At 39.3% G+C, this 27,966-nt stretch overlaps 1 protein-coding gene across 2 annotated transcripts in view; it reads right to left on the bottom strand.

Moving 5' to 3' along the window:
• Window positions 1–3,642: 3,642 nt before the first annotated feature.
• Window positions 3,643–27,966, bottom strand: part of RPRD1A (regulation of nuclear pre-mRNA domain containing 1A) — a 68,080-nt gene continuing 43,756 nt past the window's right edge. Inside the window, exons 7-8 of one of the 2 annotated variants that reach the window (XM_069568704.1) lie at window positions 6,917–7,114; window positions 3,643–4,406 (exon numbers count right to left, since the gene is read on the bottom strand). In XM_069568704.1, the coding sequence (XP_069424805.1) occupies window positions 6,965–7,114 (150 nt within the window). In that variant the 3' untranslated portion in view covers window positions 3,643–4,406; window positions 6,917–6,964. Of the gene's footprint in view, window positions 7,115–27,966 lie in introns of both variants that reach the window. The other variant, XM_069568703.1, reaches the window with a different exon arrangement.

The raw sequence follows: 27,966 nt of genomic DNA, 5'->3' as shown, positions 1-27,966 counted from the left end.
AATTTCCCTTAAATCAAAATTTCAATTTTGTACCTTTTCCATGATGCAGAGAATTCAAATGTAAAACACGTTACTTCAGAAATTCACTTCAGTCATTCCATTTTAATCAGTGATCCATTTATAAAAAGGGCAATAAAGGGACTTCCCTGGTGATCCAGTGGTTAAGAAATGTGCATTGCGATGCGGGAGATGTGGGTTGGATCCCTGGTTGGGAAGCTAAGATCCCACATGCCACGGGGCAAGTAAGCCTACGAGCCACAGCTTCTGAGTCAGCGTGTTCTGGAGCCTGTGTGCTGCAACAGAAAGACCCTGTGCAGCCAAGACAAAGGGGTGCGGGGAGGAAAATGGAGTTTTTCACCTTTGATGGCATCCAGCAAGTTGAAAATAAAATCACAGGGATTTCGGCAATTCAAATGGCTAAACCTGTGGTGTTATAAACATACAAAGGGCTAGTCAGCCTTTTCGATAAGGCAGATGACAGTTGGACTCCAGACTGGATCGCTGTTTCTCCTTCACTCTACCATCCTCAGAAGAAGGATAAGAGATGCACTGGACAGAGAAATGAAATAAGAAAATATTTTCATATTTTCTCACCTGAGAAATTTTCCAGAGAAGAGACAGGCGGTTTCCAAAATGTAGAAATAATGTAGATGAAAAGCATTTCTTGGCTTGCCAGAAAAGCGTATTACTTTACAACTGCGTTTGTTGCACCAAGTCCTTTTATTCCCTCTAAAGCTTTTCCACACTTGACGATAAATTGCTGAGGTAAGCTGTTGACTGTCTCGGACAGTGGTACACAAAACAAACCTGGAACTTCAGCGTGCATCAGGACTGCCCAGCGGGCTTGTGTGAAGGATACACTGCTGGTCTGCAACCTCCGATTTTCCAATTCAGTAGGTCTGGAGGTTGAGACTTCAGCATTGTAAAGAAGTTCCCAGCTGAGGCTAATACTGCTGGCCTATGGAACCACTGGCTTGGAAGAAATATGGTAGTTTAAAAATAAAAGCACACTTTGGTCAATTCTAAAGTGTTATCATATTCCATTCCCACTAGACTGTAAACCTTTTGAGAACAGCCATGCAGTTGAATAATCTCTGTATATCTCAAAAGATTTAATACCTTAAACACAGTAGGTATTTACTGAAATGTTGTCTAAGAGTATCCCTAGCAACAGCTCATTCTAACTCTACTTTGTTGATATGAATACAAATAACTGCTTTGAAAAAAGCAATTGGAAATCAAAGTAGGGACTTGCACAGATATTTGCACACCCATGCTTATAGCTGTACTATTCACAATAGTCAAAAGATAGAAGCAATCTCACATGCTGTGCAGCACAGCCAAAAAATAAAAAGTAAATAATAAATACATAAGGTGGAAACAATCCAGGGTCCACTGACAGATGAATGAATAAACAAAATTTGGTGTATCCGTTATTACTGAGTATTAAGAAGAAGGAAATTCTGAGACGTGATACAACATGAATGAACCTAGAGTGAATTATGCTAAGTTTAATGAGGTAGGCACAAAAGAACGAATATTTTATAATTCCACTTATATATCTGGGGAAGTCAGATTCATAGAGACAGAAAGTAAAATGGCTGCAAGGACTGACTTCTAGCTTAACGGGTAGAGTTTTATATGCAGAAGTCTTTGAAGATGTTTTAAAGGTGGGTGGTAGGGATGGCTGCAGAATAATGTTACTCATCAATGTATTTACTGCCAGAGCACACTTTAAAATGGTGAATTTTATGTTACATTTGAAAACAACACAAGGCAACTGGGTGTCATAGCTTTTCGTAAGCCCCCATTCTTCAGCAATGCTTCCAGTTAAGATGTTTCTTTTTAATTTGAATGTTTGCATCATAACTTCACATTACACAAAATGTGATATGGTGATGGTGGAGCTGCTACACAACATATCAACTTAACAGGCAGCATTGTGTGGTGGTTCAGAAGCACAGGCCCAGTGTCAAACTTGGAGATGGGTCTGAATCCCAGCTTCACCATTTGACTTGTTCAGGGTATCTAAGGCTTCTCCATGGGCTTCCCTGGTAGCTCAGCTGGTAAAGAATCCACCTGCAATGCAGGAGACCTGGGTTCAATCCCTGGGTCGGGAAGGTCCACTGGAGAAGGGATAGGCTACGCACTCCAGTATTCTTGGGCTTCTCTTATGACTCGACTGGTAAAGAAGCCACCTGCAATGCAGGAGACCTGGGTTCGATCCCTGGATTAGGCAGATCTCCTGGAGAAGGGAACAGCTACCCATTCCAGTATTCTGGCCTGGAGAGAAATTCCATGGACTGTACAGTCCATGGGGTTGTAAAGAGTCAGGCACGACTGAGCAACCTGCACTCACGTTAGCTTCTCCATAGGTAAAACTGGAGTAATCAGAGCCATCTATCACAAAAGTTACGTGAAGTGCTTACAGCAGTCCTGGTGTATAAAGTAAGTAAGTAGAGTCGCTCAGTCGTGTCCGACTCTTTGTGACCCCATGGACTGTAGCCTACCAGGCTCCTCCCTCCATGGGATTCTCCAGGCAAGAGTACTGGAGTGGGTTGCCATTTCCTTCTCCAGGGGATCTTCCCAACCCAGGGATCGAAGCCGGGTCTCCTGCATTCCAGGCAGACGCTTTAACCTCTGCGCCACCGGGGAAGCAACATATATGTGAGACCTACCATCGGTATGTTATAGACCATAATCTGCTCAGTAGGGCACTATTTCCCAAAGTGCAGTCAAGAATATCCTGCTCAGAATCATCAGGTAGCTCATTTAAAATGCCGATTTCCAGGTCTATCCCAAATCTTCCAAACAGAATCTCTGGATAGAAGTTCCCCTATAGAAAACCTACTGCCACAGCGGGAAATAGTGGAATGGCAATGGGAAGCCCCCGAATTCAGATAAAGTGACCAGAGGCCATCCAGGGGTGGGGAACCAGGGGCACTGGCCTAAGGACTAGCTCTCTCGAACTTTCTAGATGGTAAAATCACAGAGAATTCTGATCCACGAGGTATGTGCCCTTCCTGCAAATGTACCAAGAGAGACTTATGAAAGTTTAGCAAACAGTGCCCTAGAGATTCCTTAGATTTCTAGTATTTTCCAGCTCTGCTTTAAATGTGGTGAGAGGACCTGTACTCCAGGGAGTTCAAGGTACTGTAAGTGAATCTGCCGATTCAAAGGCACTTAAGACTGTGCAGCAGGTCATAAAAGAAGATGCAGTTTCATTCTCTGCCCAAAGAACTTGCTACATAATGAACTGTAAAACCCATACTCTTATTATCACTTGGAATTGCCTGGAATTTTAAGTCATCAAGCAAGTCACAGACTTTAAAGCTGGTCTAGAGCAGTGGTTGTCAAACTCAGTGGCATCAGCATAAAATTGTTAGGAATGTAATCAGGCCTTACCCCAGTACCTCTGAGGGTGGAGCCCCGCAATCTGTAGTTTAATAAGCCCTCCAGGTGCTACTGATGTTCGCTCAAGTTTGGTTCTCACTGACCAAGCAACTGGAATTTCCTTTGGCAGTTTCTCCACCATACCACTGCTGAATACTTCCAGCACTTTCCTTCCCTCCCAGTCCATCCTCATCTCCCCTCCTCACCCCATATCCACCTGAGCAAATACACAAAAATGATCTGCACATCTCAAAAAGAACGTAAAACTTTATTAAGAACATCTTATATTGTCATCAGATACAACCAAAGAAAAGGGGGTAAAGAAATAGGGAGACTTCATCTTCCCATGTGCTATTGCCACCTCAGAACAGACTCATGTGTGGATGGCTGGAATTACAGATAGCAACAAATGCTCTGTATAAATAAATTCAGTAAGTAACACAATGCTCCCTTTCTATACAGAGAAGAACTGAGTTTACACTTTTAAAAGCTGTGATATAGTGCAACAACTATTAAGACTGCCGCTTAGAAGCTACTTCTTAATAGAATACAAAGCTGTTTAGTAGCTTTTTGTTATTTCATACAAATTTTTTGAATGGAAAATTAAGAAAGGACAGTCTAACTTTCCTAATTAATTTGTACTTTTGAGAGCTTTCTTTCTGAAGATTTCTCAGAACCAGTTCAATAATAATAGATGAGTTGCTCATCTACAATGACAACCAACAACCTGGTTTTAATTTTGCAAATCAAGATGACCAGGTCATCTCAGCTTTTGCTGATCCTGAAAGAGTTCTTATAGAAAAACCCTGATTCAGAGTGCATGTGAGATGAGGCACCAAAACAGCTGCACCTGGACTGGTTTTCCTAGAAGGGGAGGTTGGCTATTGAGCACAGCTGATTTTCCCAGACTCCCAGGCTCCCCCATGTGGTTCTTTTACTTACTGTATTGATGGAAGGAGCAGAGGGAACACCAAGGAATCTGTTCAAATTGCCACTCCAGACAGCTCTCTGCACTGTTTGTGGAGAAAAGAGTGATGGTATCCATTCAAACCAAACATGCCTACTGCAAGTATGGTGACATGCTTTTTCCTTGAGGGGCCAGGCCAAGCTGCACTCAAAATGCATGATTTGCCTCACGTACACAGTGAAGAAAATGTTCATGATTTAGAATTTGGTATTAGAGTACCCCCAGCTAACCCAGCTAAAGTTTCTTGAGAAATTTTAGTCCCCCTTTTAGAAAGGAAGGCTATTTACAGCTAAGGCTTACCACATTAACTATCAAGACTTCTAAACTAGACCATATCATTTGTGTTCATGGTCAGTGAATTAACCAACAACTGAAGGCTTATGAAGACTTGGTCAAAGGGCGAAACTGGGGGTAGGATTCAGGTTGAGTACGATCACTTACCACAAATTGCATCAAGCTCTTTAAAAAAAAAAAAAGCATTTTTATAATAAATATTTAGAGCAGATACTGGCATTAAAATCAGTATCTAAGTCAGAAGTCTTTCTTAAATGGTGAAAATATTTCAACAAACTTCTAGTAGGTTTCAAATCTTCCCAGGAGTACATAGTTTATAAATTAGTATTAAATGGAAAAAAAATGTATTTTGAATAACTCACCACTTTAGTAGATCATAAATAAGGTCAAGATGCTACAAAACAAGTTAATACACAAGTTTTCGCTTTCACTTTAACAAAGTGGCATACTTTTGTAACAGGTATGACCAGGTTTCAATAATTGTGCATTCCTCACACCCTCCACCCCCACGCTGAATCCTTTCCTTACGTACCCTACACCTAGGGACAGAGCTACACGAGACAGAGAGACACCCCAGTGCGTAAGTCCGGCTGCTACACACCATCTCCTTAGTGCAGAGTGATGTTACCAATGCTGGTCAGGATCTACTACTCATAATCTGTCAACCACATTACACGTTCAGTACATTCATGGTTAAGCGGATTAGGTTCCTGGGTGAGCTCTCTGTGGGAGTGTTCACAGGGAACCTAATTACTACTGTTCCTGTGGAAAATGTGCCCCGAGTCCCAAAAGTTGACTAAAAACCTTTGGGATATAAGCTATGTATGGGTGGGAACTACTACTAAGTGTGTCTGTTTTGGAGAGGCCAAACCGTTCAAAGCACTGTTCTGAAAACTACTGGCTGCTAAAATGAAATACTGGCTTTCTCCTTCACATATAGTAAATTCACTTTAACTATAATTTCTAATACTGAGAAAGAGTGAAGCCATTCAGACTAGTGAGACATAACTGACCTGTGGGATTTAAAAAGCTGTTTTATTGACTAAGATGAATCTTCTTACAACAAAAAGAAAAATGTCTTAATATGTAATCAACGGAAAAAAATGTTTATCCTAAATAATCACTGAGTACAAAATCCACAGCTTAACAGTGTGATTTAAAGAGAAAGCAGGAGAGCATGCAATTGCTCTAACACAGGGTTAGAAATAAAAGGTAAAAGTACATTTGTTTTTGGTAATTCTAAATATACAAATATAATATTTACCATATCTACCCTGTAGTGTAGGACTGCTTAATTCCCAAATATACGTAATTCAAAAACCTTAAGGAAACATTAAAAATGTTCCAGGCTACTTTACTGAACATTAATGAATATTGAGTTCATGAGATATTAGAGCTAAAAATACTACTGTTTTTTAAAGTTAAATGGCTAAGAGAATATTAAGGTACCATTATTTTACTCTTCTTTTAATCCCACAGATGGCTTTTTATGTTAAAGGGATCAATTATGTTAAAAGGAGCTTGATTTGACAAACAGAGATTCCAGAATCAGAGTTGTTCTCTTGGTACAATGTCAAATTTTTTTTAAACATTTCCAAAAGCATTTTCATAGCTATCTACCTAAATAACTCTAAACAGCTTTTAATCAAGGGGTCCCTATATAACACTCCTTTTATCCTACACTGTGGCTGTTGGACGGAACCCCTGTTGTGGAAAGGTTCTCCAGGTTCTGATCTGACCCTCAAAACAACATCCATGTTTAGTATTAAATGACCGACCTCTGGGGAATAAGGAATCTAAGGTGTTGAGAGGCACAGAACTGATGTTTTGGTTGAGGAGAAGGGTGAAAATCAAGTTGGAACACCTAGTCCCTTCTACAATCAAGTCCTAACTATACCATAATAAAGTCTCAACCAACCTGATTAGTTCTTACCCTTTAGGAATCACATACTATACACTGATTAGATACTGAAGAAAATAAAGAAAAACATTTGAAAATACATGAAGAAATAGAAACATGGAAATTTCTCACAAGGCCCTGGATCAAAAAAATTTACAAAAAGATCTTTTGAAAATAATCACTACTTGTGAGCTTAATACACATAGAGATTCACTTTGTTTAAACTAAGTCATGTTAACTTACCAATAAAATAGTAAACAAACCAACATTTTAAACAATTTTATAAATTACCTGTCATTTCTTTTTGTTAATGTCACTCTCAACAATATACAAAAATAACACTACAGCACTATCCACCTAACCTGTCTCCATCTCTTGCAAAGTCCTGGGCCCTGGAAAGAGACTGGTCATCAATCTTCACTGTAGATATCCCCCGCAAAGGGCAGGTGCATGTGGCTGCCAGTGACATTGGGCAATCGAGATAAGTCCGGCAGGCTCTGGATCCGGGACCTGAGTTCTTTGCGCACCAGGGAAACTCTGGCTAACTTGCGCTTGTATTCCTGTAACATCAAACCACTCTCATTAGCACTGTGGGAGTTCAGAGAGGACCTATCTAGCTTATCCAGCTAATGCTCTGCAGAAAATCTGATAAAGCACTCAGTTTATGCTGAAAAACAAGATTATGTGAGCCTTAGGATCAAGAGAGGGATTTGGGAAATACTCAAGTAGAGAAACTCATTCTTAGGAAAAACTACAATCTTAAATTGCTGCTTCACACCTGTAAAAAAAAGATTAACATATTAATGTATCAATATTTAACTGAAGCATATAGGATTCTCAGGTATACCGGGGCAAGGATAATAAAAAGTATATATTTACTTCCACAAGCTTAAAATAAAATTTAGCAGTGTTTTTGACTATAAATGCTGGCAAAAAACCACAGGAGTATTATCAGTATCTTTGAGTTTATCTCGAATAGAAACCAGATGCTTCATTATTATATCATTTTTCACATTTATCACTACTTTGAAATGATCAGACCAACTGCTAGTATTACTTATCAGTAAAGAACCATGTATTAGTGTACAAGTTTTATTACTTCAATAACTATTTCAATATAACTTTTTCCTATTGTAATGTTATGCATTTTATTTTCTACATTTAAAATATTTAACTTGAGAAGGGGTCCAAGGCTTCATAGGCTCACCGAAGGATCTCAATGGCACAAAAGGAAAAAAACTTAGGAAACCCTGCAATCAGCAGACTAAGGTGTCGGACTATAAACCAATAAAGATCATGTCTGGCTTAGGGGGAACAGGCCACTCTCTGCAGCAGAAATATCTTTTATTAATAACGGAAGTTTTCAGACTTCAACCAGAAGAGAGGAACCTTCTTTACTCCATCACCTAGTAGAGGCAGGGTGTGAAGAGGGGAATCAAAAAGTTGACTATCATTTCCTCTGTAAAGACTAGAAACTTTTCCACCCTCTGACCAAGGGTTAAGCTCCCCGAGACAGAGCAGGTGAGTAAGAAGTTTTCATCTGGGGCAGAAGGCCTACCCACAAGGAGCCCCTTTTTGTTTCTCAACTCTGACTGAATCTCCTAGGAAATTTCTGGAGAAACTCAGAATTCTCAGAAGAACACCAGCCTCACTGACCATCAATTAAATGAGAACCTCTGGAAGCAGGTTCAGAGCTCTTGAATTTTGTAAAAGCTCCCCCAAAGGATGCTAATATACGAGCCACTTCTCTATAGTTTTTGTCTAAAAATGAAATCAGGGAAGCTTCTCTGTATTACTGAGTTCCCTCTTTTAAAGAACAACCATTAATATGCCTGGGGAAAGGAGTCAGTCAGAATTACTATATCCCGACCACTCTAAGGCAATGTGGGAAAGAGGGTTTCTGAAGCACACTGGGGAAGTGAGCACCCAGGCAGACAAAGCCAACGAGGTTGAAAGCTGGGCATGCTGTAGGACAGCTTTGGACACGTGAGAAAGGTGTCGATTCTTGCCCTGTCTGCCTGTCCTTGCACTTTTAATCCATCATGAAGGTCGAGGTTGAGTAAGGGAGTTTAACAGGGATCTAAAACCTCAAGGTTACGACTTTCCTGTTCCCTTTTTCCCTTTGCCAGTGACACTCTGGCACAGCAGGTAGGTTTCAGTACAGCAGCTCCGAGTGGCACACAGCAGAGCAGCTAGGTGTTCATTCTAGATACACACTTTTCAGTCCATACACATCTCCACCCTTAGCACACTTCCTCAGAATACTCTGGTGGGGGCGGGGGCAAACACATACCTCCATCTGTCCCGTCTGTGTGCATGCTCAGGGGCTTCAGCTGTCTCTGACTCTGCAACCCCATGGCACGCTCCTGTTCATGGGATTTCCCAGCAAGAATACTGGAGTGGGTTGCCATGGCCTCCTCCAGATCTTCCTCACCCAGGGATAGAACCCATGGCTCCTACGTCTCCTGCATAGCAGGCAGATTCTTTACCACTGAGCTACCAGGGAAGCCCCCATTTGTCCCTGTTTGTACTAAATCGTTCTTTAATAAATAACACCTCAAGTACTCCGAGGTTAGCACGATAGATTCAGATGCTGTTCAAACATGCACAGAAGTAATTTCTCTGCTCCTCTTGAGGCTAGATGTCCTGAGAAGTCTCATGTGCTTTTAGTGATCATTACTGCCCATCCTAATTTCAAGTCTCTAGCAACCACACAGGCTGTTCTTGTTACTGAGATTTATCTTAATCCTTCGATTCAAAGGATCTACGGCAATTAAAAGCCCTTCACCAACTGGTGACATTGCATACAAAAAAGTGGTAAACATAAGCAAACGCTGCCCTTTACTGGATGTCCACTGATACAGCAGGCATTAAAAAAAGAGCCCATTTCATCCTCTCAGTAATCCTGTGAGAAGACTGACTATCCCTCACAAACAGTAAAAATCAGGCTTTCTTCAATTAGGAACAAAAGTAGTAACCAAAAATTTTTTTCTACTGTCAGAATCAGACTTTCATCTGAAAGACAGAAGATTTAAGAAGTTGTAGTTAACCATCTGATGTTAGCCTGAAGAAAAAACCAGAAGAAACCTGATTACCCAATTCTATGACCCAGGCCACAGTTCTAAAGGTCTTAAATTGCCTCACTGGACTCCACAGGCTGGTTTCCTATGGCAACGATGCTTACAGTAAGAGGTGTGTGTTGTTCTGAAACTGAGGTCTACCTCAGACGTGGAGGTTGAGAATACTGGGGCACTGATAACCCCTGCCCACCGCCCCTACCCACCCCAACGCCCCATTCCGCCGCCGTTCAGGAGATAGCAGTCTTCACAAGCAGCTGAGAGGAACACAGGCTGCTGCACCCCTCCCCTCCACCTAAAGTTCAGGTCCTACAGCAGGGGGAGCATTTAGAGAAAAGCCTGCCATCGTCTCCACCCATAGTTCCACAGTCCCGACTCTCAGACTTTACAGGAGGAAAGAAACAGGCAATAAAACAGCGCCCTCCTGGGGTCGGAACAAATATCTAACTGACCTCAAAACAAAATCAGTATCTGGAAGAGATTCCTGCACTCCCATGTTCATCGCAGCATTGTTCACAATAGCCAAGACACGGAAACAACCTAAGTCTCTGCCAACAGATGAACGCATAAAGATGTGGTACGTATGTACAATGGAGCACTCAGCCATGAGAATGAAGGCAATTCTGTCATTTGCAACAACCTGGACAAACCTAGAAGACACTGCTGTTGTTTATGGTCACTAAGCTGGGTTCGACACTTTTGTGACCCCATGAACTGTAGCCCGCCAGACTCCTTGGTCCATGGGATTCTCCAGGCAAGAATACTGGAGTGGGTTGTCGTTTCCTTTTCCAGGGGATCTTCCCAACACAGGGATTGAACCCAAGTCTTCGGCATTGCAGGTGGATTCTTTACCACTGAATAAAAAAATTAGCCAAAGACAAATACTATGTAATCTCACTTACATGTGGACCCTTAAAAAAAAAGATGAACTTACAGAAACAGAGTAAGAGTGATGCTGACCAGGGACTGGGGTGCTGGGTGGGGGGAGATGGGAAGACGCCAGTCAATGGTAGAAGCCTTCAGTTATAAAACCAATATGCTCTGGAGATCTAATGTCGAGATGCTGATTATAGTCAATAATACTGAGTACACCTGGTATCTGCTGAGAGTAGACCTTATGTTCTCATCACCAAAAAGGAAAGAGAGAAAAAGTAATGCTGTGTAGTGAGGAATATATTAATTAACCTGATTGTTAGTAATTATTTTACAAAGAATACTTCTGTCAAATCATCCCACCATTCTCTGTAAATATACACAATTTTATGTGACAGTTTCACCTCAATGCAGCTGAAGTTGGGGGCAAAGAAACATCTCTTTTTATTCTTAGTAAATAAAAAAGGCCACTACAGCTAAGTCCCTTTTAGTTTTCTCATTCTTTTCTAACTAAACCTGCATTTTGCAAAAACGGCTTTCAAAATTTTTGTATTTTAACCTAAAGAGCTTCTTTTTCCTGCAAGAGTTTAGCTCTGTTCCAGTAACAAAGAGGATCTGAATTCCAAAGTTTAAAAAAAAAAAAATGCTGAAAAGCCAAAGCATTAAAAAATCAGGCCCTTTCCCTTAGTAATAAATACTGAACTGATATATACACCCTTCACTGCAAAAGTACAGTGTTCTAGTTTGTCTTTTTTAAATTTTTATTTTTTAACTGAAATACAGTTGATTTATAGTTATTGTAAACCCTCTAGTGTACAACAAAAATGATTAAGTTATATAGAACATACATAAAAGAATGTATCTATATTCTTTCTCAGATCCCTTCCCATTACAGGTTAAGATGTTGAATATAGTTCCCTCTGCTATCCAGTACATCCTTGTCATCTACTTTAGATACAGTAGTCTGTATCTGTTCATCTCAAATTCCAGTCTATCCCTTCCAGCCTTTCCCCCTTTGGTCTCTTTTTTCTTTTGTTCTCGTCTGTGATTTGTTGACTATCTTCAGTACTTTTTTGGATTACTTCTTGTTTATATCTACTATACATTTTGGGGTTTGCGATTACCCTGAGGTTTTGGTATAGTCGTCTATATAAACACGAGTGTTGTAAGTCACTGATCTTTCCATTTCAAACACATTTTAAATACCCTGCCATTTATACTCTCCTTCTCTCTAGGTTACATTTTGATAACGTATTTTACATCTAATTGCTCTGTATATCCTTTAACTGCTTACTGTGGACACAGGTGTGATTTTACTACTTTTGTCTTTTAATCTTTCTAGCTTTGTGTGTGGGTGATTTCCTTAATGTTTTCTTTTACCTGTGAGCTTTTTCATCTCTTAGCCTGTCTCTAGTTGTGGCCTTTTCTTTTTCAGCTAGAGAAGTTCCTTAAACATTTTTTTGTAAAGCTGGTCTGGTGGTGCTGAATTCTTCTACCTGTTACTTCTCTATAAAAGCTTTTGATTATCCATCAAATCTGAAGGAGAGTCTTGTGGGTAACATATTCTTGGTTGTAGGCTTTTCCATTTCACTCATTTCTGGCCTGCAGTTTCTGCTAAAAAAATCAGCTGCCATTTTTTGAACCAATGTTTTACCTCATTTCCTGCCAACTGTTGATACGAGTTATTTTACTTCTCCCTTGTTATTCCCCACTCATTCAACAAGGCCTCTATTTTTATTCTTAATTTACTTGCCAGATCTCCACCAGCACCACACTCAAACAGCAATGCTCATGTATATTTCAATATCAATCAATCAGGAGGTGCAATCTATCTTGTGTGCAGTGAAAGTGGGGTAGAGCTAGGTTGAAATTTGAACCACTAGAAACACTTTACAGCTAATATTGAGTATCTCATGTTGTGTCCAAATTTTCTCATTTCATACGACCTATTTTAAGATCAATCTTTGCCATAAGCTTTTCCTACGGTGGTTTCACACCTGCTACTATTCAAGTTAGTTCTGAACCTAAATACTACTGTTCTGTTCTCTGGTTTTTATATCCATAACTGGGGAAAACACACTTCGTGTCTATCTGTATTCCTTATAGTGTCCAGCAGAGCACAGGGTATGAACAAGTAGGTCCCCCGTGGATTCTCCTGGAAATTAAGTCAAAAGATCTGGATACAAGTACTGCTGTGAAAATGCTGCACTCAATATGCCAGTAAATTTGGAAAACTCAGCAGTGGCCACAGGACTGGAAAGGTCAGTTTTCATTCCAATGCCAAAGAAGGTTCAAACTACTGCACAAATGCACTCATCTCACATGCTAGCAAAGTAATGCTCAAAATTCTCCAAGCCGGGCTTCAACAGTACATGAACCAAGAACTTCTAGATGTTCACGCTGGATATAGAAAAGGCAGAGGAACCAGAGATCGAATTGCCAGCATCTGCTGGATCATAGAAAAAGCAAGAGAATTCCAGAAAAACATCTACTTCTGCTTCACTGACCATGCTTAAGCCTTTGTATGGATCACAACAAACTGTGGAAAATTCTTAGAGACGGAAATACTTGACCACCTTACCTGCCTCCTGAGAAACCAGTTTGCAGGTCAAGAAGCAACAGTTAGAATCATACATGGAACAATGCACTGGTTCCAAATTGGGAAAGGAGTACGTCAAGGCTGTATATTGTCACCTTGCTTATTTAACTTATATGCAGAGTACAACATGTGAAATGCCATGGTGGATGAAGCACAAGCTGGAATCACGACTGCTGGGAAAAATATCAATAACCTCAGAAATGCAGATGACACCAGCCTTATTGCAGAAAGCAAAGAGGAACTGAAGAGCCTCTTGATGAAGTGAGAGAGGAGTGAAAAAGCTGGCTTAAAACTCAACATTCAAAAAACTAAGATCACGGCATCTGGTCCCATCACTTCATGGCCGAAAAAAAGGGGAAACAATGGAAATACTGAGTTTATTTTCTTGGGCTCCAATCACTGAGGATGGTGACTGCAGCCATGAAACTAAAAGACACTTGCTCCTTGGAAGAAAAGCTATGGCCAACCTAGACAGCATATTAAAAAGCAGAGACATTACTTTGCTGACAAAGGTCTGTTTAGTCAAAGCTATGGTCTTTCCAGCAGTCATGTATGAATGCGAGAGCTGGACCATAAAAAAGCTGAGCGCCAAAGAATTGATGCTTTTGAACTGTAGTGTTGGAGAAGATACTTGAGAGTCCCTTGGACAACAAGGAAATCCAACCAGCTGATCGTAAAGGCAATCAGTTCTGAATATTCATTGGAGAGACTGATGCTGAAGCTGAATCTCCAATACTTTAGCCACCTGATATAAAGAACGACTCTTTGGGAAAAACCCTGATGCTGGGAAAATTTGAAGGCAGGAGAATGGGACGACAGAGAACGAGATGGGGGTCACCGATTCGGTGAACACGAATTTGAGCAAGCTCGGGGAGCTGGTGATGGACAGGGAAGCTCGGCGTGCTGCAGTCCATGGGGTCGCTGGGTCAGACACAGCTGAGTGACTGAACTGAACTGCTTCCTCCATTTATTACCTATAATCTTAGGCAACATGCCCTAAGATTATCTAAGCCTCAGTTGCTTCCTTTATACAATATGGGTATCTATTTTATTGGGCTGTGAGGCCTAAATAAGTTAATTTTGGAAGTTTTCAAACTATGAAGTGTCATATGACTGTAGTCATCATTCTGAGATGGCATCAGAACCATTGTGCACCAAGAACAGCCAAGAGAATAAATGTCCTGAAATGCGGATTTCTTAGTCACTTTAGGGCTGACCCAGATACAGTTGTTCTAACATTCCAGTTCTTAAAATAAATGTCTTCACTATTTCTGAATTTAAATGTATATATAAGGGCAAACTTTTTCTTGCAGATGCCACTAAGTAGTCTGCTCTCTTCTTTCATACATGACTATGACTTAAAAAAAAAAAAAATTAAAGAGAATTTCAATTGTGTCCAGGTGAAGATCGTTAATAGCCAATAAAGGCTGTGGTCAACAATTTCAAGCATCATGCCTACCACGCTCCAGCCCTTCCTTCCTACCTACTTCCTGAGGGACAGCTGCTGCAGCAGAAAAGGAAAACACCAAGTTAGGAAGCCCAGTCCTGATTCTAGTGAGTAAGCTGTGTAGCTTCTCTAGGAACCGAGTCTGAGTGTAATCCAGGTTCCAGAATACTCTGAACACAAGGTTTTGACAAATCATTCTTTCATCTGTGGAATCAATCTTCAGCATCCCCTTCAAGTATAAAATATGACTGGGCCAGGTAACAACCAGTTTTAAAAGACATACATACTAGGATATATTTTTAGTCAAGAAAACATGGACATCCTAGCATGTGGAGGTTATTAAAGACTTTCCCCACAACAGTTACTTCTTAAAGATGAAGTCAGTAATGTTTCCACATGACATCTTATTTATATAGTGTTCTTAGGTGTACCTATGTAAACACCTAAGCAATTTAATTTCTCCCTTTATGACTGTATGTATCCTTAGTTGAAATTTGATAGTAACATACTTGAGAATCTTGGGTTACAATGGATTAATGTTAAAGGTAGAGCTAGTCATCTTCATTCCAAACAGTATCAAGACATAATCTTCAGAACATATTATAAGAACCCCTTAGGCTGATGATAATGCTCACAATCCTGGTTCCTTTTATTGTTCTTCTGCAGAACTCTAAATGGCTTTGTTCTTTGATATGTATATGTCTTTTGCCTCTCTCTAGATGTTATGAAGTCTTTCTTACACGACTTTCTTCAAATAACTATTAATAGAAGCTCCAATTCTCACTTTTGAGAATCCACCATAATTTACTTCATTTTGTTTTTCCTGGTGTTGGGACTCTTTGCTAGGTTAGACAGGAAAAGTTAACCAAAGAATTTAATATCAATCAAGATTTTTTTATTACCACTTTTTTTTCGAAACAAGGCCAAGAAATTCCACAGTGTCAAGAAAATTAATCAAGTCTGTGTCGTTTCCAGGGAACAGAGTATAAAGCAGGTAAAGATCTCAGTAGTTTGCCCTAACCTGTCATCTAGAAAACAAATACCCAAATTTAGTTTGGTATACAGTCCTGAAATTTTTCAAAATTATAATAATTAAAATATTTTAAAAATATCAAATCCTTTCTATTTTATTTTCACAGTATCCTATTTGTCTCTGATGGGCCCATTTTTCCTTGACCATCTGCAGAAAAGTTCTACCTTTTAGTGCGAAATACTTTAGCATAAATGAATGTTATCTAACACTGTCTTACATCATTCAGCTCCTTTGAGGGCTCACTATCATTTTCTTAAGTATTCTAAAAGCAGATTTTACCTTAAAATATCCTTGAAAAAGGTAATTCCCACCTGTTAATAAGTTATGATTCTACTAGCACAAAGGATCATTAGCTTTCTGGATTAACAAGTAGAAAAAAGATTCAATATTTACTCAGGGACTAAGATTTCTGCAGGGAACCCAATGCCTACCTGGCTATCAGCTGGGTTTTTAAAAAGTCAGTAATGCTAAATTATGATGAGGGTAGATACTGTTACAAATAAGCTTTATACATTTCTAGATTCATCAAGTATGATCCTAATTAAAATTTTGATGTGCTGACTAAATGTCAAACACGGTTCTAAGTGGCCCATTTAATCTTCATAGGCAGAGATTATTATCATCCATGCATTACAGGGCTTCCCTGGTGGTTCAGCTGGTAAGGAATCTGCCTGCAATGCCGGAGACCTGGGTTCACTCCCTGGGTTGGAAAGATCCCCTGGAAATGGGAATGGCTACCCACTCCAGTATTCTGGCCTGGAGAATTCCATGGACAGTATAGTCCATGGGGTCACAAAGAATTGGACAGGACTGAGTGACTTTCACAGATAATAAAACTAAAGCACAACCGCTGCTGCTGCTGTTCAGCCGCTCAGTCATGTCCAATTCTTTATGACCCCATGGACTGCAGTCCGCCAGGCTCCTCTGTCCATGGGATTTCCCAGGCAAGAACACTGGAGTGTATTTCCTTCTCCAGGGAATCTTCCCGACCCAAGGATCAAACCTGCATCTCCTGCTTGGCAGGCAGATTCTCTACCACTGAACCACCAGGGAAGTCCAGAGCACAATTACCCACTTGTTAAGAAACTTCCTCTAAAGTCAACAAAGGCTGCAAACCGACAATCTGGCTTCAGAGTCTTCATACTTAACCATTATTCTATCTTACCTCTCATATCTAGAATTGTTACTGGTATGGGTATTCTGAAGAAGTGTTATCCAGCTGAAATCTACCTTACATCGAATACAGGATTAGCACAATTACAGGACCAACAGGTCCCTAAAACTCAAAACCCAACACATTAAGGAAACAAATTGTGACTTATAGTAGGTAGTCTATCCCTTCATTAAAACACCTCTGGAATTTCCAGTAGTGGAGAGATGTCATTTTCACATAAGTAACAGCATATGGGCTTAAAGATTAAAAAAAAAGCGGGGGGTAGGGAAGGGGACCAATGATAGTAATAGCAGCAACACAGAGACACAAGAGAAAAGAAACAAGAAAAGGTAAAGGGCCAGTCCAATCAGCAATGATGACCAACATTTCAGGGAAGTTGAACCTATTGCCAATTATCACTTTTGACATTGGAAGGGGAGCATGAGCCAGGAGCCTACAGGCCACTTCTCTGAGTAACTTCAAAATCAAATGGAAAGAAGGAAATTAAGGAAGTGAGATGTAACACATTAATTTTTCTACTCATCTTATATTTACCCTAGGAAGTAGACTTAATCACGCTTTCTTGAAATTATTTTCATCTCCTGTGTGCCTTTTAGTCTCACTCCCTAAGAAAATGTTATCCAGTTACTAAAGAATCACACTATCTCAGTGTCATGGAGGTCAGCTAATTCGGTATTTCCCAAATTGAGTGTCCAGTAGGTTTTCCAGTATGTCATGTATGGATGTGAGAGTTGAACTACAAAGAAAGCTGAGCACCGAAGAATTGATGCTTTTGAACCATGGTGTTGGAGAAGACTCTTGAGAGTCCCTTGGACTGCAAGGAGATCCAACCAGTCAATCTTGAATATTCATTGGACGGACTGATGCTGAAGCTGAATCTCCAATACTTTGGCCACCTGATGCGAAGAACTGACTCATTGGAAAAGACCCTGACGCTGGGAAAGATTAAAGGTGGGAGAAGGGGATGACAGAGGATGAGATGGTTGGATGGCATCAGCGATTCGATGGACCGGAGTTTGAGTAAGGTCTGGGAGTTGGTGATGGACAGGGAAGCCTGGCATGCTGCAGTCCATGGGGTTGCAAAGAGTTAGATCCAACTGAGTGACTGAACTGAACTGAAATTGGGTGTCCTGCAGAATATTGCTACACAAGGCTTTTAACAGGCAGGCCATAAACCAGGGATTCTAGGCTGTTCAAGAGCACATACCGCTTCTTTGTGACATCCCTACTCCCGTCTCCAACGTGCTCATGTCCAGAATGAAGCTTCAGAAGAGATTCTGGTTTGTAACATTCCTCAAAAACACTGACATACATAACACAGGCAAACATTAGAGCCAACATTTCTCTTGTTCTTGTCATTCAATCTCTTCTTGACCGCCTTCAGCAACAGCAAACATTGCATTCTCTTTTACTTTTAAAGAACAGTTTCACTGGATACAGAATTCTAGGATGGAATTTCTCCCAACACTTTTCACTCCACTCTTCTTGGCGTGGTTCTGCTGTAATTCTTTTCCTACAGGTAAGAATTTTTTTTTTCAACTTTTCCCAAGGTTTTCTCTTTGCATTTCATTTTCTGCAATCTGAATATGACACGAAAACTGAAAGAGTTAGTCGCTCAGTCATGTCCAACTCTTTGCAACCCCACGGACTATACAATGCATGAAATTTTCCAGGTCAGAACACTGGAGTGGGTAGCCATTTTCTTCTCCAGGGGATCTTCCTGACCCAGGGATCAAACTGGGGTCTCTCAAATCACAGGTAGATTCTTCACTGTCTGAACCACCTGGGAAGCCCCAACACGCCTAAGTGCAAGCTACATTTTTTGTATCCTGTCAAGTATTTGTCCTCTCAGGTTCCTGGATCAGTCAGTTTGATGTCTTGTCATTAATTTCAGAATTTCTTCTGCTTCATTTGTTCTCCTTCTGATATCCCAAGCAAATGTTATGTTACACTTTTCCAAACTGCCCACAATTACTGAATGTTCTAGGTTTGGTTTTTGGAGAAAAGGTTGTTGCTGTTGTTCTATTTTCTTTTTGCATCTAAGTTGAGAAAATCTCTACTGATGGATTATCAAGCCCATATATTTTTTTCCCTCAGCAGTGTCCAGTCTACTGAGGTGATCATCAGAAGCACTCATATCAGTGTTTATTCCTAGCATTTAAAATTTGATTCTTTAAGCATACACCTCTACTTATATCTGTTCTTGCATGGTGTCTATTCTTCATTAGAGTTGTTAACATATTAATCAATTACATTCCTGAACTGGTGATTCTAAAATTTGTGTCATACAAGAATCTATTTCTGACTTCTTGTTTTGTCTCTTTAGGCTGTTCCTTGCCTTTTGGCATGTTTTGCAATTTTTCAAAAGCCAGACAATAAAAAACTGAGGTAAATAGAGGTTTTACATTGGTCTGGCCAGGATTTGGGCTGTATTGAAGGTTTGCTGCAGATGTAGATAGCTGAGGCTTTTTGAAACACATTACTTTCATAGTCCTTTCACATTAGGCCAGGTCTAATTGGAAGAATGGTCTTGTCATTTGGAATACATCCACTGGTCCTAATTCAGCCTTCTTATATAAATCAAACTCTTCTCTCCCAATGGCTTTCAAAGCATCTGAAGACAAGTAGCACATAAATTATGCCTGTCCTTAAGTCTGATCTCTGATATCCCCATTTGTTCAACTGTCCCCAATGTACTTTGTCTTTATTTCCTTTGCCATCCTGACCCCTGCCTATGAATACACTGTGGTAATTCCCTTTGCTAATGTAGAATCCAGCCCAAGTTAAATACATAAATCCAGCTATAGTTTAACAAGCATGCAATGAAACAGAACTTATTTTTCATATTCTGAACATTTAGGGTAGCTTAACACTGTTTATGTTACTACAGCTTTATCACCACGCTAACAGCTACATGACCCCTGTTTTCTCAAGAAATGATGCCAAGCCATACTGATGCAGTTAGCTTAGAGAAATCTAAATGCAGGAACTGACAGTGGAAATTTTTAAGTGATAATGAAGGCAATGCAAGAGTCAGGGATTCCCCATTCAATCTGCACTGGTTATGGACCAATGGTTATTAAACTGTGAGCTATAGATGCATATTAGAGGCAGCTTTAATTCAACTAAAGTTGTGAACAAATCTGGGCAATGTGCATTTTTCAAAACTTTTGGCCACTCAGAAAATTTAAAAATGACAATGCTCTCATATTCTATAATCTGATATTTCATGAACAAATTTTTTGGGGGGGTTTGTGGGGGGGGACACACAGCATATGAGGTCTTAGTTGCCAGAACAGCGCCCCCTACAGTGGAAGCACAGTTTTAATCCCAGATGGGAACCAGGGATGTCCCAAACACTTTTTCTTTAATCAAAGACAGCCGAACACATTTATCTATGGTCCCAAAAGTTAAAAAGTAACTGAAATCTCATTAGGCTTTAGAACACAGAACACATTACTGTAGCATAATGTATTCAGCATCCAATAAGTTATAAAATTTATCAAATTTACTGATAATGATCTGCCTCATTAATGTGTATTTCATTGTATGTAAAATTATCTCAATTTTAAAATGCACTAAGTATTAGTCCTAAAAAACACCCAAGAATACTACTTTATGATGGAATAATATCACTGTATATTAGAAAGCTTCCAAGAATGAAATTGGCTTTGCTTTGAAGCAGCGCCTTTCTTCAGAACCTGATCTAAGTAAGCATGACCAAATTTGACATGTTTTACAAAGAAATTTTGCTTTAGGAAGCTATGCCAGACAAATTCTTTCTGTGGGATTATATTAGTATGAATGACATAAGGCTCTCTTTAAAATTTTCATTACCTAAGAAGTTCATATTTTACTTCAACAAAAATGGTATGTGCAATGGTATCAAAATTAGCAAGACAAATTCTAACATGAATCTTACTTCAAAAAGGAGTGGACAAATAAATTAGAAGGTATAGTTACCAAAAATACCACTTCCCCAATAAATTACAATGGTGCATTGAAGGACTGAGCTGAGAGAGGCAGTGAGGACTTGTATTAAACAGATTAACTTCTAGTATTTTTGATAGTAAATATCTCCCCCAGCCAGTATCTCACATGGACCTAGGTCTTCCAATAGATCCACAACTTATATATCCTACATGGATAAATGGACCTCTTTCCTAAGGCTTCAGCTGTCTTTTTAATAAAGGAAACAAAAGATACAATAAATGCTGCTGCTAAATTGCTTCAGTCGTGTCCAACTCTGTGCAACCCCATAGACGGCAGCCCACCAAGCTCCCCCGTCCCTGGGATTCTCCAGGCAAGAACACTGGAGTGAGTCGCCATTTCCTTCTCCAATGCATGAAAGTGAAAAGTTAAAGTGATGTCCCTCAGTCGTGTCCGACTCTTAGCAACCTCATGGACTGCAGCCTATCAGGCTCCTCCATCCATGGGATTTTCCAGGCAAGAGTACTGGAGTGGGGTGCCATTGCTTTCTCCGACAATAAATGTTGGCCACCTATAATGTTGTTTTAAAAAGTCACTATCACAAACACTTTTTAGAAGATGAGATTGAATATATGCAACTATTCAAAACAAAACAGTGGAGTGAAATACACTGAAATATTAAAAATCATTCTTTTCAGAGAGGCTGATATGAACTCTTGAAGCTGGAATTTTTTCGGTACTTTCCAAATTTTCTATAATAAACATTTATTGTTTTTATGATGGGAAAGCATTTTAGGAATAAAAGGTAAGGAAAAACTTTTAACTCTGCATACAAACTTACTTAGAAGTTTCCATGATGAAGAATGGGGGCAAAGTTAAAAGCACTGAATTTTAAGAGTTTAAACAGATCTCATAAATCATTAGGTTTGATATCTGCATTTTGAAGATGAGGGGGAAAAGAGATTTATATTACACAACTTCAAACCAAAAGTTCTAAAACCCATAACTCTCTGGTTCATTATTCTAATCCAAACTTCATACTCACTGAAGGCTAATCAAGATAAATATCCAAGTTGGATGTAAATCTGTACATTGAGTATAGCTGTAACTCTTTTAACATTTTTGTAATTATGCTTACAATGGTATTTTTAATCTGTGATTTTTATAAGAAAGTACACTGAAATGTTATCAGGAGCTAAGTAGTTTTAATATATTCATTTTAATGTAATTATTTTAATATATTTTTCAAATTTCCTTTGAAGATAATATTAACTAATACTTCAGTGCTTCAGTGTTCTCATTCATAAAACAGTATCCACCTCATATAGTCACAAATAAAGATAGGATCAGTACCTAGAACTGCACCTTCACAAAGAGTAAATGCTAAGTATTCGTTATTATTTTATAATAAAATTATAAATTGTCTCCTTAGAATGGTGTTTAACTGTAGTATCAGGTTTCAGGTTAGACACTGGTCATTTTTCACCCATATAATGGAAAATGTTTCCTTTATTCAGGATTGGGATATTTCATGCAAGAGGCCAAAGATTTTGGTAATCTAAATAAAAACTAATAAGCTCTTAGAGGCTGTGAAGACAACCTATTTTCTGATGGATACTAAGTAGGGATGGGGTAGGATCTCCACATGTGTAGGCATTTTCAGTAGTTTACATCACTATGTTGGACTTTTCTGTTAACTATTTCTTAGGGGAAAATTCTTCTGTCTGAATCTGCTGTTTTATGTATTGCCCTTCAAGGAATGCCTGGTGATTCCAGTGATGTTACTGTCTTTGTGACTAGACTGTTATGTACAACTTACTTGGGTTGTCACTAAAGTGGACAAGACCCAACATCAATTATCCCAGTGAATGATTTTCCAGAAACAGGTGATCCCCATTACTCCTGGGCCTCACCAGCTTGGAGGAAACACTGCCCTTTCCCTCTGCTCCAAGCTCCGATACAGACACGAATGCCTCACCGCTGCTACCTGGCCCAGGGAGTGGGGGAAGTGACCTTCCTGTTTCCACGGCAGCACGCTTAGTCACTGTGTGTTGTTCCAACCTCCTGCTTCCACTTCGGAGCTTAGAATATTTGAGCAAACGCTCTCATCTTGCGGAGGGCACATGCCAAGATGTGGTGTATTTCTTCAATTCCTATCAGTGATCCACCTTCAAAGTAGACTGCCATTTGAGGGGGGAGGGCACCCATATCATTTATCTTATTAGAGTGGAACTATCATATACATATTTAATAAATATAACTTCTGCACTGTATCTATCTGAATCTTTTAAGCAATCTTTATCAGTCACTATAAATAGGATTTTCTGTTGCAATAGAAATGTTCTATATCTGCACTATCCAACAGAGTACCAAAGAGCCACAGGTGGCTACTAATCATCTGAAATATGGCTAATACTGATAACTTAAAATTTTATTCAATTGTAATTAAATATCACTGTGGCTAGTGGCTACTGGGTAGTGCAGCTCCTTATCTCTTTACATTTCACCTCAACTCCATGTGTGTCTCCAATTCATTTTTCTTCCTCAAATTTCATTTCATCCCCCTCTTCACTGAATCTACCTTTATATTTGTGTAATATATATACATATACATCTTTATTATATCATAAAGATAGACCATGCTAGGTTTAATAATTCCTTTTACTTTAATATATATTAACTTTTCTATAAGTTCTAGGAGGTGGGAAAAGCTGCCACTCAGTCTAACATCGTTAAAAAAAAGAAATCTACTCTGCTTTTATTTTCTCTACAGAAGAGAGTGAAAATCTAAATCAGGCAAGAAATAATGTGAATATCACACTTTAATTACACCCAAGTCTCCTAAAAGAATCAATTATATCCCAGACCAACTTCATTTCTGAGACAATTACATCTCAGATATCACAAAGAACTACCAACAGGGTGCACGCCAGCATTATTGTACCTAATTTTGAAAAAAGGTTAACCCTGGAGAAGGAAATGGCAACCCACTCCAGTATTCTTGCCTAGAAAATCCCATGGACAGAGAAGCCTGGCAGGCTACAGTCCATGGGGTCGCAAAGAGTCGGACTGAACGACTTCACTTGACTTGACCAGACTCTAAAAACAACAGAGAAGTTAAGTATGGGGCAGGTAAGTCCAAATCTCAAAGAAAGATTGAATATATTATTTAAAAGAACCTAGGAATCCAGCTGCAATCACTGAGATGCTAAGAATATAACTAGGAATATAAACACTTGCTTTTTGAGAGCTCACACTACAGATACAAAAACATGCAGACACCGTATACTCTTTTTACAGTATCCCAATAAATAAAACATAAATTCACTGGTTAAATGAATTAAATGAGTTAAAACAGATGTAAACTATCTAGAAAACCTCCAAGTCTCTTTGTTTTGAGGCTGAAACTTCTGGGGCACTTACTATATGCTAAGCAGTTTAAGCACCCCTACTCGTTTAAATCCCGTAATAATCATATAAAGCAGGTATAATTATTATCTCTACTTTACAGACAAGGAAAATGAGGTAGAGAAAGATCAAATGACTTGCCATTTGCCACTCAGCTAGTGGGTGGTGAAGCCAGATTCTTAACTAAGGTAATCCGGTTCCAGAGTTCCTACTCTTCAGCACAGAGCTAAAGTGCCTGGCTATGTGTTCACTGATACAAGACCAAGCTGATTAACTGGGGAAAACATCTAATCACAGGCATATGTTTCTAGCCTAGCCTTATCTCTCAAACAGATAAAAATACTTTTATTTGTAATTTTAAATATATTCTTAAGAAATCTGCAGAAGAAACAAAAGCCAAAACAAGAAGTAACAAAGTGTTTTTAAGAAAAACTCTTACAGACTGAAACCCTGACTCAGTAAGATAATACAGACACATGTATTTTAAAAACTAATTACATAAGAATCTGACAAACAACTCCAAGATTAACAACATTGGCTGATGTTCAAAAAAAAAAAGTTTGAAACAGTCCCCAAATTAGCATGAGCAAAAAAATGCCAGAGCTACACTGTCAAAAATATACTCCACTGAAAAAAAAAAAAACCCCTCAGAGCTAGAAGTTTATATGTAGCCAAAAAAGCTCCAAAGTGAACGGAATGGTCTTTCTCAAAGGAAAGCAGGGTGTTTGCTTTGATATCCCTGCTGCATCAGTAACAGAAGTACAGGAAAAGTGGCATGATTCGCAGCTGGCAGCTTTCTGTGGCCACAGAGCAACCAGAGCTAGAGGGTCCACGGGAAGGATATCGCAACTTCCGAGGACAGTGGGAAGGCAATCGAGGCTTCAGGGGACAGCGCGAGGGCAACCGAAGTGTCAGGGGACAGTGGGAAAGAAGTAGAAGCTTCAGAGGACAGCAATCAGGAGGTGGCAACAAAAGTAACAGATTCCAAAACAAAGGCCAGAAGCAGAGTTTTAATAAAGCATTTGGACAGTAACTTGAAGTAGAGGATTTATTTGGCAAAAACAGAACTATGTTCAGCAATGTGGAACTGAACATTATTTTTCATACAAAGTTAAAAGCACATTGTATTTCCTTCCTGACCACTTGCCCAGTCCCCATCTCTTCGAGAGAGAAAAGCTTCATCTATTTCTGACTGATGACTGTCATTTATAACTTTATTGCTGCATTTATAACTTTATTGCTACTTCCATCTGGGTATTCCTTTGGAAAAGGTGTATGGATTCATTACATATTCTAATGTATTGTTTATAGATTATAAGATAAAATCAAGCATGTATCTGCTGATACTTTTTAAGTTGACCTGTCTTTATATTTAGAAATGTCTCTTAATAGTAGGCTTCCCTGGTGGCTCAGACGGTAAAGACTCTCCTGCAATGCAGGATCCCTGGGTCGGGAAGATCCCTGGAGAAGGAAATGGCAACCCACTCCAGTAATCTTGCCTGGAGAATTCCATGAACAGAGGAGCCTGGCAGGCTACAGTCCATGGGTTGCAAAGGGTCAGGTATGACTGAGCAATTATCACTCACTATCACTCAAAAAAGCTCTTAAATTATTTATGCTAAAATAATATTTTATTTATTGGAATTAACTTCAACATTCTTTAGAGAATAAAAAAAAAGAAATCTAATTATTTACTTTGCTTACTGAAGTGATCTTTTCTCAGAGCTCATTACTTTCATCAAACATGTACTTTCAAATACCTATTTATTTGTACAATTCCTAAACCCACAGATTAGGAAAAATAATCTAAAAGCAGAGAGAAAATGCTTTAAACACTAACTGTAAGCAATAAAACATGTAAGAAGCTAACCTACAAAGAGCACATATGAAAGTTTCTTAAAAAAGCAGACAGTAGCAGATTAAGCGGTATTTAACATTTACATTAAATAGGTCCAAATACTCCTATACATTTCACCAAGCTCTATGGGGAGGACTGTTTTCCAGTTATTAGACATTTATAATGCAGATTCTCCTGTGTGTCACTTTAGCAAGCAACCTGTGCCTGTGGCGACTCCTGGCAGCACAGGGAGGGTCCAAGGACCACCGTGACTAAAGGGGTCCTAGGGTGGCGTGGCTCCTGTGCTGGGAAAGCAGAGGCAACGCTCCAGTCAGGTCTGGGCCGACTGGGCAAACTCGCAGAACTCTTGGTGCTAACATCTCTTCGGATGCCAATTCCCTATCCACCTGCCCCAGGGTTGTAGCATCTGTGAACTGGCCAACTAAAAGCCAGTATTAAATCTCTTTTTTTCAACAGAGATCAATAAAACACTGACAAAACTCTCCACTCCCCCCATTAGAGAACCATGCTGTGAGGGAGAACAAGTACAACAGAAATAGCAACATCAACAAAAACCCACGGGACAATTAAAGGAAAACAGAAATGAGGAAAAACGATGAGAAAAGATAAACAGTGTGGCATAAAGATTCAAGAGAATCAATATATGTAACAGGGAATTTAAGGAGAAACTATGGAGAAGGCAATGGCACCCCACTCCAGTACTCTTGCCTGGAAAATCCCATGGGTGGAGAAGCCTGGTGGGCTGCAGTCCATGGGGTTGCACAGAGTCGGACACGACTGAGCGACTCAGCAGCAGCAACAGCAGCATGGCAGCTCAGATGGTAAAGAATCCACCTGCAATGCAGGAGATGCAGGTTCAATCCCCAGGTGGGGAAGATCCCCTGGAGGAGGGCATGGCAACCCATTCCAGTATTCTTGCCTAGAGAATCGCACGGACAGAGGAGCCTGGCAGGGTCCATGGGGTCACAGAGAGTTGGGCACGACTAAACAACACGTTAATAAAAAATTAACAAAAATAAATGGCAACATACATTTTTCTGATAAAAGGGCACAGTAATGTCAAGCCAAATTAATAAAAGGCCAATATCCTAAATATGTGATAGTCAAAGTGTTAAATGTGTAGGAGAAGAGAAAAAAAACCACGGTAAGTAGGCCAAATGAAAAAAGAAAGTGACCCAAGAATTCTACATTCAGCCAAGCACTCATATGAGAGCAGAAAGGAAAGCCACTCACAGACATACCAAGACTTGCACTAATTTTGCTATTCGTCAAGACTTCCACATCTTTGTCCTTTTTTTGACATAGTTGACTGGAACAGCTTTTCAAGTAAATTTTTAAATGACAAATAATATACAAACAATGTAATAAAATTAAAAAATAAGAAAAATATGATTTTCTACAGACCACTGAAAAGAAACTGGTCGGTAAAGAGCAAAGAGGGAGAAAACTAAATAGAGAGCTATTCTTTCAGAATAAGTAATTTCAATATCAATAGTAGGTTGTGGTTTTTACTTATAATTCTGGATTTTTGGTATAATCTACATTTTCCCCAGGAATGTATGTGAATGTATACACACACACATACACACACAAATATATAAACACATAAATGAACAAAAACTTTTGTGAAATTTCCTTAACAAAAGTATATAGTAAATTTCTAGCTACTGTTCAGAAAATGGAGATTACTAGTCTCAAAACCATGTGCTCCCTTCACATCAGAAACATTATTCAAACATAGGCTATCTTTTGAAAAGTGTGCTAAAATAATTTCCAGCACTGGGTAAATTAGATGATCTCCAAACCAAACATCAATCTATTACTACAACTACCATTTTTCAAAGCAAAAACTCAAATTAAAAAAATGCACAAAGGACTTCTCCAAAGAAGACAAATAAATCACAGACAAGCATATGAAAAGATGCTCAATATGACTATCAGGAAAACACAAAGCAAAACCACAATGAGATACCATTTCATGCTCATTAGAATGGCTACTGAGCAACAAAGACA

This window comes from Ovis canadensis, chromosome 23, assembly GCF_042477335.2.
Source record: "Ovis canadensis isolate MfBH-ARS-UI-01 breed Bighorn chromosome 23, ARS-UI_OviCan_v2, whole genome shotgun sequence".
In the NCBI taxonomy this organism is placed as follows: domain Eukaryota; kingdom Metazoa; phylum Chordata; class Mammalia; order Artiodactyla; family Bovidae; genus Ovis; species Ovis canadensis.
This window is presented reverse-complemented; position numbering and strand designations above follow the sequence as displayed.